This window comes from Bos indicus x Bos taurus, chromosome 5 (assembly GCF_003369695.1).
Source record: "Bos indicus x Bos taurus breed Angus x Brahman F1 hybrid chromosome 5, Bos_hybrid_MaternalHap_v2.0, whole genome shotgun sequence".
Taxonomy (NCBI): Eukaryota; Metazoa; Chordata; class Mammalia; order Artiodactyla; family Bovidae; genus Bos; species Bos indicus x Bos taurus.
Window position 1 is genome coordinate 90,488,248 of NC_040080.1, and position 15,706 is coordinate 90,503,953.

At 51.7% G+C, this 15,706-nt stretch overlaps 2 protein-coding genes and 1 long non-coding RNA gene across 11 annotated transcripts; 2 read left to right on the forward strand and 1 right to left on the reverse strand.

Moving 5' to 3' along the window:
* Positions 1-1,180: 1,180 nt before the first annotated feature.
* LOC113893118 lies at positions 1,181-6,584 on the reverse strand. The gene is made up of 2 exons (XR_003511228.1): positions 6,502-6,584; positions 1,181-1,388 (listed from the first exon to the last, which is right to left on the reverse strand). It is a non-coding gene; the product is annotated as an uncharacterized LOC113893118 (long non-coding RNA).
* On the forward strand, positions 1,388-8,661 carry GPD1 (glycerol-3-phosphate dehydrogenase 1). Its single transcript, XM_027542816.1, has 8 exons — positions 1,388-3,160; positions 3,668-3,845; positions 4,654-4,794; positions 5,359-5,497; positions 5,738-5,850; positions 6,523-6,756; positions 6,978-7,084; positions 8,023-8,661. The coding sequence occupies exons 1-8, from the start codon at positions 2,802-2,804 to the stop codon at positions 8,117-8,119; spliced, it is 1,368 nt and encodes a 455-aa protein (XP_027398617.1). The 5' UTR covers positions 1,388-2,801; the 3' UTR covers positions 8,120-8,661.
* Positions 8,662-9,097: 436 nt separating this feature from the next.
* On the forward strand, positions 9,098-15,027 carry LOC113893117 (cytochrome c oxidase assembly protein COX14). Of its 9 annotated transcripts, none has more exons than XM_027542825.1 (4): positions 10,719-10,832; positions 11,341-11,435; positions 14,478-14,515; positions 14,619-15,027. In XM_027542825.1, the coding sequence occupies exon 4, from the start codon at positions 14,627-14,629 to the stop codon at positions 14,798-14,800; it is 174 nt and encodes a 57-aa protein (XP_027398626.1). In that variant the 5' UTR covers positions 10,719-10,832; positions 11,341-11,435; positions 14,478-14,515; positions 14,619-14,626; the 3' UTR covers positions 14,801-15,027. The 9 variants fall into 9 exon arrangements, with proteins under 9 accessions (XP_027398625.1, XP_027398626.1, XP_027398619.1 ...); XM_027542821.1 differs by having other exon boundaries at positions 10,781-10,832; positions 14,359-14,515; XM_027542819.1 differs by lacking the exon at positions 14,478-14,515 and having other exon boundaries at positions 10,728-10,832; positions 11,312-11,435.
* Positions 15,028-15,706: the final 679 nt, after the last annotated feature.

A 15,706-nucleotide genomic window follows, 5' to 3' on the forward strand; every position in this document is an offset into this window, starting at 1 on the left:
TGCCATTAGCCATGCTCATGGTGTTTGTTCATTTGACAAGTGTTTATTGAGCACCTGCTGTGCGCCATCTGTGGTTCCAGGCACTGGGGATGTGGTGGAAAATAAGGTTTCTACCCTATGGGTCTCAAAGTTTTACCTTAGAGCTTGTTCTGTCAGCCCCAGTGGTCCAAGCAGGGCAGATGCTGGCTGAGATTAGCAGGCTTCATCACTGCATCTGAGTCCTGCCCTCAGTTCCTGTTAAGGAACATTCTGACAAGACAGTGGCACTGCCATCCTCTTCCTTGCCCTTCTGCGCTCCCCAGGGCACCCGCTGGCTCAAATGCACTATCCTTGGGCACCTGTGATCCCTTACACTCGATGACCCTGAGCCTCTCGAGTGCTCAGGGCTCCCATCTGCACACGGGCCAGGGCTGTATCAGGGCTGGAGATGTTTGTCTTCTCTGTGCCTGTCACTCTAAGGGTCCACTTTCTCAACCCTGAGTAAGATTTTGGTTCTTAAGACTGGCATGGACGTGCTCTCCAATCATCCTTGTACTGTAGATGGCCAACCCCTCACTGGTAGAACTAACACTCTCCTCAGGATTGGTTCCCAGTAGCAGAAGCGGGAAATTCTGCCTCTGTCGCCGTCATAATAGGCTTGCTTCCCACCGGGTGGCTCTTTCCTTTCTTCCTCTGTGCCATTATCTAGCTTGGTTCTAACCAAGAAGGGAATTTAGGATTCAGGACGAAGGCAATCACATTTCAAAACTGTAACTAAAAAGTTAACCTTTGCCTCCGTGGATGTGAATACTCAAGTATTGCCTATGTGCAGTCAAACCCAGCAAGGATACAACCACTGTTCGCAGTCTGGAATGTGGGGGTTTATCAGACTTGAGTAGGAAAAGCAGAGAGAAGTGTGTGTGGGTGATAACTTGAAGTGGAAAAAATTGATGTCAAGGACATTGAAATGGCATCTGTTTTCACCCAGGCTAATTACATGTGTAATGAATGGCTGATGAACCATTATTAATTTCAAGCAAATACAGTTTGCTCTTGGGAAAAGAACTCTTGTGTAACAGATAAGTTCCTGTGACAAGCCAATTCTGAATCTCTGCACACTTCATTCCTATATAAATGAACAAATTCTTTGTCTCCATACTACTAAAAATGATGGTAGGGACAAAATGAGAGATGGAAGCAGTTAGGCAAAAACAGGAGGTTATTTTATGCATAAACATCCATTCTTTGGGGTTCTCATCCTATGTGCCAGGGACAGAAGCATTCTTTCTCTTCATCACCCGTAATCGGAGCTCCCAGCTGGCAGCCTGGCACTGGTGCCTTTTTCTCGATGCCAGTGCAATAACAGTAATCTGCAGGAAGCTGGCTCTGTAGTAGGCTTAATTTTCTTCCTAAGAGAAACAATCAGCTACTGATTTCATTTATGTCCCTGTAAGGGAACTCCCTGGCCATGGGAGCAGAGTATGGTGGGCTTTTCCAGGCAGTCCCTAGAACTTAGAAAACCATTTCTCCCCAGTCTTGCTCTCAGGGCCACTGACCCTGATTCAGTGGTTGCACACAGACTCCCCTCTGGCCCAGTGCTTATCACAGTTTGCGGCCAGCAACAGCCCAGGGGGACGGAAACACCCACTCAGCAGTCGGCCAAGCCAGGAGGTCGGCACGTGAGCACACAGTGGTGTCTGCCTTCCAGGCCAAGGTGCACAGACAGCTGGAGCGTTGGGGGCCTTTGCCCCGCTCTCCACATCAGCCTAGAAACCGAAGCTCCCGCTTAAACGTTGCTGTGGGCAACAAAGCGCCTCGAGCTACTCAGTGTGCCCCTTGCATTCTCCCTCCTCCCAAAAGCACACACCCCACTCAGTTACAGCATCTGAGACCACAAGGCTCTACAGAGGTCACAGCTGCCCCAGGTCCTGCCTCCCTCCCCTTTCTGGCTTCTGCAAAATAGCCACTAATCTGAAGGAGCCCCTGGCATGGTAGTAGCTGGGAAACCCAAGAGAGAAGTGAAGGAAGCTCAGTGCCTCTCAAGGACAGTGAACACTTGGGCTGCCTTCCTTCTCCTGTCCTCCTCAAGCCCAGAGTCTGCAAAAGACTTGTGGACCACTTTGCGTCCAACTTTAACCCTTCCTGCCCTCCTTTCTCTCCAGTACTCTTGCCTGGAAAATCCATGGACAGAGGAGTCAGGTGGGCTGCAGTCCATGGGGTCGCTGGGAGTCGGACACGACTGATCGACTTCACTTTCACTTTTCTCTTTCATGCAATGGAGAAGGAAATGGCAACCCACTCCAGTGTTCTTGCCTGGAGAAATCCCAGGGACGGGGGAGCCTGATGGGCTGCCGTCTATGGGGTCGCACAGAGTCGGACACGACTGAAGCGACTTAGCAGCAGCAGCAGCCCTCCTTTCTGGAAGGCATTCAGGTGAGGAGAGGCCCACTGATGGGTTCTGTTTCTCAGGCTAGCGGGGTCGTCTTATCCTTCGGCTGCCCCAAAGCAGGCCCTCCCCTCACCTTCTGTGTGGCCTCGCCTTGCATAAAGGGGCTCACACCCCCACCTTCCTCACGCCAGCGCTGCAGTGGAGCTGGAGTGGGACCAGTGACACATGACCCATCGCTGCCAGAGGATAAACCTGCAGAGCAGTTTTGGGGGTCCTGGGAGATCACATGGGACAATTCTACCTTGGAAAACCAAGCATGCCTGTGTCTGCTGCTAGGACTGAATACAGCTTATTCCAGGGCTAGGGGACAGAAGCGAGTGCAGGAGACTGGTCACTTGTTCCTTATCTGGGCTTGCTCTTGGCAGACCTCAAGATGAGCCCATTGTGGGGAGGGAGGGGGGTGAGGACCTGGGCTGGAGCCAAGGGAAGAAGCCTGCCAGCACCGTCAGCTGGCAAACCGAAGAGGAAAAGTGGGCCTGGTCTGTGCCCCATTCCTGTTCCCCACCTGTCTCTCTCCTTTCCCCCCCTTTCCCTGGCCCTGCCAGACTCTGTCTCCCTGGGTGCCCGCCTTCCCTCCCCTGGAGGGCGGGGCTTGGCTGCACCCACGTGTGTTGGAGTTATATGCTCCCAGCCAGCAGGGGAGCTGGGGAGAGTGGCACCCAGCTGGCGGCTCAGGCAGAGAAGCAGCACCATGACCGGCAAGAAAGTCTGCATTGTAGGCTCTGGCAACTGGTAAGCAGCTCTGTCAAGGAGTGTGTTGGAGGGCAGGGGGGCTCCCTCAAGTCTTCGGAAGTCAGGGAGGGAGGCTTGGTGAGCAGGAAGTGCTCCAGCTCCCGCTGCTGTCTCTTGCCTACCCCACCAGGACAGAGGGCACCCCGACCCCTCCTGGCCCTTGCCTCTCGGCAGTGGCACCTGTACCTTCCCCCACAGGAAGGGAGCCTCCAGAGGACTCCCTGCCTGAAAAGCTGCATGGGTGGCAGGGGTAGGGTTGGGGGTGGGGGGCAGTATTGGGAGATCAGAGAGCTGGCCCCCTTCTCAAGCAGCAGTGTCAGGGAGACTGAGTCTCCTTTCTATTGCCTGCTTATTAGAGACACGGTGTCATAGGGGAAGGGGTGACAAGGGAGGTGGCAAGTAAATAATCCAGTGGATACTGTGATATCCTGAGGTGGAGCACTGTCCCCTCCCCTGCCACTGTTCCTGCCTCACTCCTCCAATTTCTGTGCTCCCCGCTCCCGCCAGGGGCTCAGCCATCGCCAAGATTGTGGGTGGCAATGCAGCCCAGCTGGCACACTTTGACCCACGGGTGACCATGTGGGTGTTTGAGGAAGACATCGGGGGCAGAAAGCTGACAGAGATCATCAACACACAGCACGAGAATGTCAAATACCTGCCAGGGCACAAGCTGCCCCCCAATGTGGTGAGCCCCAACACCCCGTAGAAAGGGAGAGGGAAGCGGAGGGGGTGCTTCCTGCCAGGCGGGGGCCGTTTCATGTGCCACTGGACTTGAGAAGCATCTCAGGAGGGCTCCTCCGGGCACAGGGTACCCTCGTGCACAGCTCCCAGAGCACTCTGGGACTGAGGACAACCCGAGTGCATACCCCTGCATCTCCACTTTGCCCGGTGGGCTCCCAGGAGGAAAGGGAGGGGGAAAAGATGAGGAAGTTGGTCTCCATGACAACCAAAGGCAGGTTCTTTGGTTCCCAGACTTGGGGTTCGGGTAGTGCCTGCCTCGGGCTCTAATCCTGTTACTCATTCACTGGGTGATTAGCAGACATGGAGACTGCTCCTTGGACTTAAGGTCTTTGGTCAAATCCATGTGGCTTACTCCCCACCTAGAAAGGGCGAGCAGGGAAGAGAGCAGGAAGACTGGGGCTCTCCATTCCCAGCTGGGGGCCCTAAGGAGCAGGGTGATGAAATCTTACTTGTCCTCTTCCTCCTGCCAAGCCCAGATCTCACTGTCCCACAGCCAAGGGTTAGGAGAGGGCTGGGAGGAGGTTTCCAGGAGCTCTCAAGAGTCCAGGACAGCTGAAGTGTAGAAGAAATAATGGTGAGGGGGAGAGAATAGAGTGTCTTGCTCCTCCAGGTTCAGCCCTTCCAGATTCAACCCCCAAACTACCCGTCCTTCTTCCCCACCAGCCTCACTCTGGCTCCTAGATCTCCCGAATGGGGCTCCACAGGGGCTAGAAGCAGTCTGGCAGGCCCATGAGTACTGGTCACCCCCACAGGTGGCTGTCCCTGATGTGGTCCAGGCTGCAGCGGATGCCGACATCCTGATCTTTGTGGTGCCCCATCAGTTCATCGGCAAGATCTGTGATCAGCTCAAGGGCCACCTGAAGGCCGACACCATTGGCGTGTCTCTTATTAAGGTGCCAGAGACACCTTCCTGTGGAAGGGGGTACAGCCACCTGCTGTGGGGCTCAGGGTTGGTGAAGTGAGACAGAAAACTGCACAAGTAGGCCAGGGATTTTCTGAAGAGAAGAGTTCGCTTTGGGGAGGCTGGGGAAGCAGATGCCGGGGGCCACTGGGAAGAGGAAGTTGGTTGGGGAGTAGATAAAGTGTCAATCTGGAGGTAGGTGCCTTAGGGAATTTAGATGTACGAGGGATGCCTAGGGGATATGAGAAGCAGGCTGGTTTGAGGAGCTGAGAAGGGATGGAAGCTGGTTTGGAGTACTCGGGGGTGGGGTGTTCAGGGGTGTGGAGGGGTACATTACCTCGGAGAAGTAGGTTGCAGGAGGATTTGGGGATGCTTTCATTTTCACATGAAAATGCTACCTGCTCTCCTCACAGCAAGCTCTGGCTGCGCTGGACTAGGGGAGGACCTTTGGGGAGGGACACTGACGCACAGTGAATTTGGAAGGGGCAGGATTTCTGGGTGGGAAGCCCTCAGTTGGGGTAAAAGGCACCTGTCCTGAGCTCCATCCTGTGCCCAGGGGGTAGACGAAGGCCCCAAGGGGCTGAAGCTCATCTCTGAAGTGATTGGGGAGCGCCTTGGCATCCCCATGAGCGTGCTGATGGGGGCCAACATTGCCAACGAGGTGGCTGATGAGAAGTTCTGTGAGACAACCATTGGTGAGACCCCCACCCACCTACATACATAGTGCAACTCTAGTTATATCCCCTCCCCAGGCTTTATTTCCCACCCACCTAGCCATCTTCTCCCCAGAAGGCAGGCGAAGGAAGAAGACCCCAGCATTAGAGATGAGGGGGGTTGGACGCCCCTGTGGAAAGAGTTGTAGGTCCTGCTTCAGGCAGGTGCGGGAAGAAGAGTCAAGAGCCCTTTCTTAAAGCCCTACCCCCTCCTCAATTTAGGTAGCAAGAACCAGGCTCATGGACAGCTTCTGAAAGAGTTGATGCAGACACCCAATTTCCGCATCACGGTGGTGCAGGAGGTGGACACAGTAGAGATCTGTGGGGCCTTAAAGGTGAGAGGGGCACAGAGGCAGCTATGGGGTGGGGAGAAGGTCCTGAAAGAAGGCCTAGCTTAGCTGTACAACGTTGCTGGGACTCCAGGTGCTCACTCCCCATCCTCACTGAGTACAGGACACATGGGAAGCACTGCAGAAGCAAAGCCAGGATCACTCAGGCCTGCAATCGCTTAACTTCAGACACTGGGCTCCCTTCTTCCTTTCCTCTGTAGCCCCTTGTGGGACACCCTATCCCTGGCTCAAAGGGCTGGTCTGGTGGGAAAGAGGAGATGCCCTGGTAGAGCACCCAGGGTAACGGGAGATGAGATGTCCAGGACACCCAGACAGACTGATGACCAGAACTCTGGCTCCCAGACAGAGCTATGGATGACTATCAGGGACATAAAACAGCCATGGATGGGTGGGCCAGGTAGACTGGTTTTCAGGGAAAGTCCTCAAGGATGGAGTATAGGGCAGGGCTGGGGAGCCAGGAAGCACAAGTCCAGGCTAAAAGAAGGGAGTGGCAAGGGGGGAAACCAAGAGTGGAAGGAGTTGAGGAGCCCACCCACCTTCATTATGAAGGAAGGGGGCATGTCATGGCTGATGGAAGAAGCAGGAGGCAAGTGCTGAGGGTCCCAAGTGGGGCCTGCGGGAGGGATCCTTTCTCACCCATGACTCCACTCTTCAAAGAATATAGTGGCCGTTGGGGCTGGCTTCTGTGATGGCCTGGGCTTTGGCGACAACACCAAGGCAGCTGTGATCCGACTGGGACTCATGGAGATGATCGCCTTCGCCAAGCTCTTCTGCAGTGGCTCCGTGTCCTCTGCCACCTTCTTGGAGAGCTGCGGTGTTGCTGACCTCATCACTACCTGCTACGGAGGGCGGAACCGGAAGGTGGCCGAGGCCTTCGCCCGCACAGGAAAGGTGGGCCCTAGGGAGAATGGAGCAGGGAGGGTGGGCCCTGTAGGTGTTAAGGCAGAGGAACCTGGCTTGTGGCATCTCTTGAGCACAAACATTAAGATTGTTGTGAACATTCCCATTTCTTTCCTCTTAAGACCCACCTCCTGCCAGAGCCCCAGTCTCTCCATCTCACGCTGACAACTCCCTTCTCCCATTTCCATCTGCCCGTCCTATTTTTTTCACAGTCCATTGAGCAGCTGGAGAAAGAGATGCTGAATGGACAGAAGCTGCAGGGGCCCCAGACAGCCCGGGAACTGCACAGTATCCTCCAGCACAAAGGCATGGTGGACAAGTAAGTGTCGGGCCCAGCCTCACTCTTGAGGGAACCATGGCCAGAAGTGCTCTCCCCGTTCATCATCTTCCTGAACCCTCCTCACTGCCCAATGTGAAGTAGGCAGAGAGGGAAAGGTTTTCTTATGTTTGCAGACAGAGCCAAGAGCCTGGAGAGGGTCTAGTGGGCCCACTGTCCCCAGCTAGTGCATTGTCTTTGAATTCTTTCCAGTCTAGTGCTCTTTATACCACATTGCTAGGACCTTTTACATGGCCTTCTGCTGTCCTCTGCTATGTGAGTGGACAGGAATAAGCTTCTGTGACTGTCCTGCCTCTCTGTCCATCACCCTCAGTCTAAGCCACTTCTTTGAGGCCATCCCTTCTGTCTCCAAATACTGTCCTGGGTGGTGAGGTGTGCAGAAAAGGACAGTCTTCTTTTCAGGGAGCACAGCGACAGTGGGGGTGATGAACTGATCAGAGCAGAGCTCTGTTGATTTGAGAAAGAATCATAGAGCAAGAGAATTCGAAACAAGCTCAAAAGATCAGCTCATGACTGGTCAGGTAAAGCCTCCTGGTAAAAGGAGCAGCCTGGGAAGAAGGAAACTGGCATTTACTGAGCACCTTCACATAACTCATAATCACTTCTTCACTACTTTGTTATACTGACTCCCTTTTACAGCTGATGACAGTGAGGCTCAGAGAGGTTAAGTGGCTTGCCAAGTTGGAACAGAAAGTTGATGCCAGGAAATCATGCAGGCAAGTTCAATATGATAGGGAGACGGGCAATAAGAACCTGACCCTAAAACCCAGGGCTAGGAAATTCAAATTCTCAGCAGTTGGAAATTGAGAGCCAGGGTCTGCTTGAGCTTGAAGGCGGGAAAGCAGGGAGTACAGGGTTAGGGGCTGGAGGATTGGGGGCTTGTCTGGAGGCCAAGCTGGCTCTGTCCTTCCCCATTCTAGGTTCCCTCTGTTCACAGCTGTGTACAAGGTATGCTACGAGAACCAGCCAGTGGGGGAATTCATCCACTGCCTGCAGAATCATCCAGAACATGTGTGAGCAGGCCTGAGGCCCAGGCCAGGCAGCCTCTTTATCAATGGAGACAGGCAGAAGCTTGGGGTGCCTGGCCACCAGGAGCTCCGGGACTCCCCACGAGCAGCGTCTTTTCAGCTTTTCACTGAGTGACAGGAGGCTGAGGGCCCGGGTTCCTGCCTGGAGATCCTGAAGCAGCCCACAACCTCTCGGCCATCACATCTCACCAGAAATGGAGTTGCCTAGTCCCTCTCCAAATGGGGAGCTTTCTCCCTGTCCTGTGAGAGGGGCAGAATCAGCCCCAGAGTGGCCTGCTTTGGGCCTGTCGGGGGAGGAGGGGAGGGAAAGGGAGGCAAGGCAAGGGCTGCTTCGTGCTGCCTCACATAGACCAGAATTCTTGTCCCCATGCCTCAGCTACAAGAGGGATGAGGCAAGGGCTGCAGGGAGGGGTCTGGGCTTTTGAGCTGACATGGCGCCAGGGACCCCTTTGCTCTGACCTCTGCCAGGCCCCACAGGGCATCAATGGATCTCTCAGTGTTTGTTCACAAAATACAAAGATCTCAAACAACCGCCTTCTAGCTTCTCCTAGCAACATCTGCGTCCTCAGAAAGCTCTGGTCATCTCCCCTTTCCCCCTCCCCCAGGCTGCCCTGGCACCAGGGTTGCTGCCACGCTGGCATCTCTGGCCATGGGGCTTGTCATTCTCCCTCGGGACTTCCCGGTCCCTAGTTCTTTGCCAGCTTCTCCCTACCATGCGTGACCTTTCCAAGCCTCTCTCACCCTCCCCGCCAGTACCCTCTTTGGGGAGCAGGAACTTAATCTGCTGACAGAGCTACACCTTTTCATAGCAAACTCAGATCACCCTGCTCCCTTTGACCTTTGTAACTGCCCTGCCTCCCTTCTTGGGAGCTCTAGTGGGGGGAGGTGTCAGCTGGGTCCCTCCTGCTGCTGTCTCCCCAAGACATCTTGGATCCTTACCTCCTCCTAAACCCTATACCCAATTCTCAGCTACCCCTAGAACAGCCAGAGCAGCTAATCAGCACCTGTACTTGGAGGCCAAAGGGCCAAAGAGTGGGTAAGGGAGGACGAGCAGGTCCCCATCTTGGTGGTCCTGACACTCCAAGGTCAGCTCTCCTTTGTCACCGGAAGGCCTTCTCATGCAGTATTGACTTCCCTAGCACCTCAGGAGCTGGGAAATTCATGGAGGAGGAAAAACAGTCAAACCACACTACCCCCTGGGGTGAGAGGAGGAAGGAGAGGTCTGTGCTTGGCAGTGGCCTTGCTCCAGGCTGGAATGAGGCAGCAGGGGAATGTCACAGGTCAGCAGTTTGAGCCCCTGGCTATAAATAGAGCCCAAGGGCTCCTGTCACGTCCAGCAGAGGGTCTCAGCTTCCTGTGTGGCAGTGCCTGGCACACTGGCTCTGGCCAGCATTAAGTTAATCTTCCCTTACTCCTGGACAAACCAGGCAGGTGCTTGAGAAGAGGAGTCACCCTCACCAGTGAAGGGCAGAGCTTCCTGGGTCAGGCAGTGAGGCTGGGCCCAGGTCTGGTGCTGACTGGATCCAGAAACTGCCTCTCTAGGAGGTCAAAGTCAGGGCAAAATGACAGCTCCTTCCCTAGGCTGCAGCTGCGACCCTCTTGGAGAGTCAGAAACCTTTGCTTATTTTTGTTCACCATTAACTGAATCTGAGGCTTCTGAATCAGGCCTATTTGCCTATCCAAAAACCGATTTGGTTTTTCCAGAAACAAGTTGGGGAAGGACACTTAACTGCACGTGGCGGTGCATGTGCAGTGTGCATCACTACATGCGTATGTTTGCAATCATGCCACGGGAAAAAGGAAAAAAGAAATCTTTCCTCGATTGTCCTAGCCACTCCCGGCCCCTTGCTGGGGTGCCCACGCAGTCCCGCTTTCCCCAAGTGGCATCCCCCCCAATCCTTTCCAGGCGCTTTGGGGCTATATCACGCCGCCTGCAAGCGGGGAGGTCACATATGGGACAGAAACATTACGGAAATGCGACCTTTGCGCCCACTCCGTGCCCATGGCTACACCGGCCGCAGTCCTGGGCGGCCCAAGCCTCGCGGTGCGGGTCGGATTCCTACCTGAGCTGGGCTTAAGGGCCGGCGGCGGGGAAGAGGGCAGCTCCAATCTGTAGGGGGCGCACAGTCCCCTTCAGAGGGCTGACTCCGAGAGAACCTACCTAGCTACCGGAGACGTCACTGTGCCACAGGCTGAGGATTGGCTGGTTTCCTCAGAGTTGGAGAGAAAGATCGCCTTTTCTCTCGTGACTGATTATCCTAAAAGTTCTGGTTACAGAACTTGGGTCGCCAAAGACCTTTTTTCAGTGAAGAATGACTACAACCCCCAGAAATCAACAGGCCTCTCCGAGAGGAAGACTCGTCTGAGGATGCGTACTAAAGGCGCCTGACCCGGAAGTCGGAAGTTCAAAGGCGGCAACCAATCAGAGCTGCCACCGGCGCGGGCTCCCGCCTTCATGGGCGGGTTTATGCTGCGTCCGACGCGCAGGGCTCTACCCTCGTCGGGAGCCAAATTCTAGAGGGTAAGCGGGGCGAGGGGGCGGGAGAAAGGGTGGTGTTCGGCACCAATAGCGCCTCAGCATTCAGTGTTGTTCCTGGGCCACTCTTCTTACTCGTTCTGGTCCCGGGTGCCGCTTCCGTCTACGCTCTGAGGTCGCGCAGGCTGGAGGCCTCGGTCGGACGGTAGGGAGCGGCAGCATCCAGGTACGCCCTGAATCAGGCCGGAGCCCGGGCCTCCGGTGTGCTGAGGCGCTCCCGCTGGGGCCGGCCTTTGCTTACCGCATCCTCGCATGCCCAGTCTTCGGTGTCCTTGAGGTTTACCGCGTATCGTGCGCTGCTTCCAGCCCAGCATCCTCCTCGAGGCCGTAGGTTTCTGTCAGGCCTTGACTCCACCAAGCGTTTTGTCCTCCACGCTCTGACTCTAGTAACTCTGACCCTTTCTCATCTTGTAGTCCGCTGTGCCCTGAAATGCAGCTTTCCCGGGCACCCGTTCCTGTTTATCGATTAACTGGCTCCACTCCTTTGCTGCTTTCAATTCCTGGGATATCTCTCCCTCCCTCTTCACTGACGTAAATCCTCGCAATCCTTCTAACGACTGCTGCCCGCCCGTCTCCATCTTTCTGCTAACTTTTCTTGAGCCCTCGCTTTGTCACTGAAGTCTCAAAATGCCTCTTTTTTTCTAGTCACTGCTGTCTTCTACTTTGTCTAACAGAATTTGGGATGCACAGCTTATCCGCATCAAACCATAAACTCCTTTGGGACAGAAGCCACCTTCTCTGCAGCCTTCATACATAGCCCGAGTGAAAGGTAGATAAGTGAGTAGTAAATCTAAGCTAAGGTGCATGGACCCATTTGAGGAAATGAGTTTTCCAGAGGAGAGAGATCTGAGCTTTGAGGTTCTCCCGTGTTCAGGGGGCAGAAAAAGAAAAAAGAGCCACAATTTGAAAACGTTTTTATAGATTACACCCTTGTGTCATTTTTCATTATGGTTCTTGTTTTCTTTTTGTTGTTATTCTGAAACCAGTCTAACCCCATAACAGACCCTTGAGCTTTATTGAGAAACCCGATGCCCCATAGATGAGAAGGTTCTCCTGCTAACCTCAAAAATTTTCATTTTCAAGGTTAATCCTTCTACTTGGACTTCTAATTTCCTCTTTTTCTGGGCCATCCTAGATCTTATTCCATCCCACCCACCTCACTCAGTTTAGCCACCAGTTTCTTCTTTTCTTCTCTGGGAGTTGGTGATGGACAGGGAAGGCTGGCATGCAGCAGTCTGTGGGGTCGCAAAGAGTAGGATCCGACTGAGTGACTGAATTGAACTTCTTCTCTGAAAACATTCAAATCTCCTTATCAGTAAGCAAAACAAAACTAGAATTTACTTGACCTTGTGTTATTCTTATCATTGCCATTCCCTTAACCAGCAAATCACAACATCGGTTCTTATCTTTGGGGTGAAAGGGGGTTATGATCCTTCTAATCATCTGTTTCTATCCTAGAAAAATGCATAGACATGTTGGGGTTCATGGGCCTTTTTCCTTCTGGCCCAGTATACCCGAAAGATAAAGCATACCTCTGTTAGTGGCAGTAACTTGATAGAGCAGTGATTTTCAACCATTGTCACGGTTAAATGAAAGAGCATTCCACGTGTTTCTGGAATTTGCTACCTGTTTTCCTTCCCTAATTGTTTTCTTTCTTCAAACTGGTGTTCCCTTGACTTCACTCTCTTTGGTTTTATCCTCTAATTTGGTATCACTTGTTATTTCCATATGTATCTGTAGCCTAGCCTCTTTCCCAGGATTTGTTCCATATTTGTATATCCACGTGTCTGGCAGACATCATCATGTGAATTTTGCGTTAAGCATCTTAACTTGAACGTGTCCAATTCATGATCTTGGCTGACGCTTCCTGCCTCCACCACCATCCCCATACACACATATAGACACACCTGTTTCTTCTCTTTTAACGGTATCCCACTCCATAAAGTTTCCTCAGTTGTTAACTTGCAGATACATCAACCTTGCCCTAGCCCATCCAATTAATAAGCCTTGTTCTACTTCCAGAATAATTTCTTCATCTGTGTTCTCCTTTACTACTGCCCTGCTTTAGCTCAGGGTCTGAAGAGTTTTTGTTAATTTGAAAATAGAAATCTCAAGTTGGATTAGACAGGAGAAGAGATTCTAGAAAATTTTCATCAGTAGATCTTCTATCACTCTTCTAGGCAAGATCTACCATCCTATTTCCAGCCTTCTTCCTCCAGCTCTGAGAAGAGGTGGTTAGTGTCTGGCCAGGATAATGGGGGATAGGATGAGAAAGAATAAGTTTGGAGTTTGAAGGCTGCCAACTGGGAGCTTATTACCTTAGTGTCCTGCTGTGTGTGTGTGTGTGTGTGTATGTGTGTATCTGTCTATCTCACAGCTTAGAGGCCTTTCAAACTTCAAATAACCTGTGTGTGTGTGTGTGTGTGTGTGTGTGTTTCTGTCTCACAGCTTAGAGGCCTTTCAAACTTCAAATAACCTGTGTGTGTGTGTGTGTGTGTGTGTGTGTGTGTGTGTGTGTGTGTGTTTCTGTCTCACAGCTTAGAGGCCTTTCAAACTTCAAATAACCTGAAAACATCCCTTTCTTATCTTGCCCCTGTGCCATTTGGTTTTCTTCCTCTGACATTATTTAATGTTACTTTCAATAGCCACTTGGAATTATGATTCAAGGAAGCTGTGCCTCAGCTCAGCATTGGGATCCACCCTCAAGGACTGGCTCAAAGGCAGTATTCAACTCATGGGACTTACTTTGGAAAGTAATTAGACATCTTACCCTACTCGAGATCCCCTCAACCAGCTAATTCTGAACTTCTCTTCTTTCAAATTCTTTACTTTTAAGAAACCTATTCTCACTAACTGCAGTCAGAGTTTTAATTCTCTCAGCAGAGTCCCAGATTGAGGAACATTTTGTTCAAGATGAGAGATTCTTTCTCTTGTTCCCTAGCTCAGACTATCCAGGGAACACAAATTAGAAGTAATTTATCTGAAGCACATGTGAGTTAACATTTGCTGGGGCCTCAGTAAGTTTGTTTTTAGCCCTTGGGATAGGTTCTTGGTTTTATGTTTGAAACTTAGAATTAATGCTGTAGAAGGTTATGTCTAATTGAAACAATATAAACATACTATTGGCACTACTTCAAGGATACTATGGCTTTAACAGATGCTTGAAGACCAACCTGGGAATCTGAGCCATAAATAAGATGATTTTATGGGAAAACAAATTGGATATTGCCCAGAAGGCTCCTATGACAGAATAATATACTGCTAATATTTAATCTCTGGCTATTTCCATTAATTCCTTTCTGGCCAGAAAAACTGATGTGTGCCTAAAGTAATACACCAATTAAGAACATTTCTAGGTGGTCCATACCAGTCGCTTCATTCCATAAACATGGAGGGTCAAGTGTTAGCTGTGATGTCATTCATATACACCTGGTTTGAGCTATGTTTCTGTACCTTGTATGCAGACTTTGTTTGCCCTTTTGAATCTTAAGAGTTCCCAACAATATCTTCCAGTATGTGCTGTGCTTAGTTGCTCAGTCGTGTCCTACTCTTTTTGACCCCATGGACTGTAACCCGTCAGGCTCCTCTGTCCATGGGGATTCTCCAGGCAAGGATATTGGAGTGGATTGTCATGCCCTCCTCCGTGGGATCTTCCCAACCCAAGGATTGAACCCAGGTCTCCCACATTGCAGGCAGATTCTTTACCAGCTGAGCCACCAGGGAAGCCCAAGAATACTGGAGTGAGTAGCCTATCCCTTCCCCAGGGGATCTTCCCAACCCAGGAATTGAACTGGGGTCTCCTGCATTGCAGGTGGATTCTTTACCAGCTGAGCTACCAAACTTTGCCATGTGAGTAGCAGCTATTCAGAATACAGTGCAGCCAGATAAGCAGGGGAGGGGGCTGGGCAGATGAGGCCTTATCCTTGGGTCTAAATCCAGTCTGTCTTTATAGGGGACAACATGCCAACTGCCAAGCAACTAGCTGACATTGGCTACAAGACCTTCTCCACCTCCATGATGCTCCTCACTGTGTACGGGGGTTACCTCTGCAGTGTCCGAGCCTACCACTATTTCCAGCGGCGCAGCTCCCGGCGCCAGGCTGCAGAAGAACAGAAGACCTCAGGAGCCCTATAGAACTGGGGGGCTTTTTTCCTTGAGCAGAGAGGCCTGAGGCATGCTGTGGAAAGACTGCACCTGCAATCGTTTCTGAGTCAAGAGGACCAGGGCCTTACTGGCTTTCAAACTCTGCTCTGTGGAAAATGCCCATGTTTTCTGTGGTGCAGCCAGTTTGGAGAGGCTATCAAATCAAAACAGGAATGGGAGGGTGAGGCACACCTATAGACATTAAATACTTTGCCATATCTGTGTCTTGGTGCTTTTGTTTACTTGAATAGGGTGTGGACCACAGAGGTGGGACCTTGACTACCCATTTTCTAGTCACGGATTAGAGTTCCATATCTTGGGCTCTGCCTATTAACTAGTTCTAGGAATAGTAATCTCAACTCTCATGATCTCAATGAAAAGACTGCCCCAGCACCTGTATAAATCCCCTGAGAAGACTCTGTAAAGACCAAAGCTCTTTTTCGGTCAGGGGCCATTTCTGGACCAGTTATTATGTCCAAGTAATGGGGTTCTGTGGTCAGCATGGCCACACGTGTCAAGGGAGGCAGAGGCTCTTGTTTAGTAGCTGTATCAAAATTGCATGAAGTAGAAGAGGGATAGTTCTTAAAAAATGTGAAGGACTTCTGGGCAGCCTATAGTAATGCAGTCTATCTCCTTAGGGACAGTGGGTATAAGCATCAGGTTCGGTTTCTCTTCTTGCAAAGAGGATATGAAAGAACAGCATTTGAGGTAAAACCCAACTATGAAGAGAGACTTACCATTTCATTTTGAGCTTTGAGACTTGCTTGTTCATGTCATTCTCGGTAATTGCCCAAATAACCCCCATTATTTGACACCTGTCCTCTCTTTGCTCTCGTGTACACACTGCTCTGACTTTTGTCTCTCTGTTCCTAAACCTATCACCTGAAAGCCCTGTTC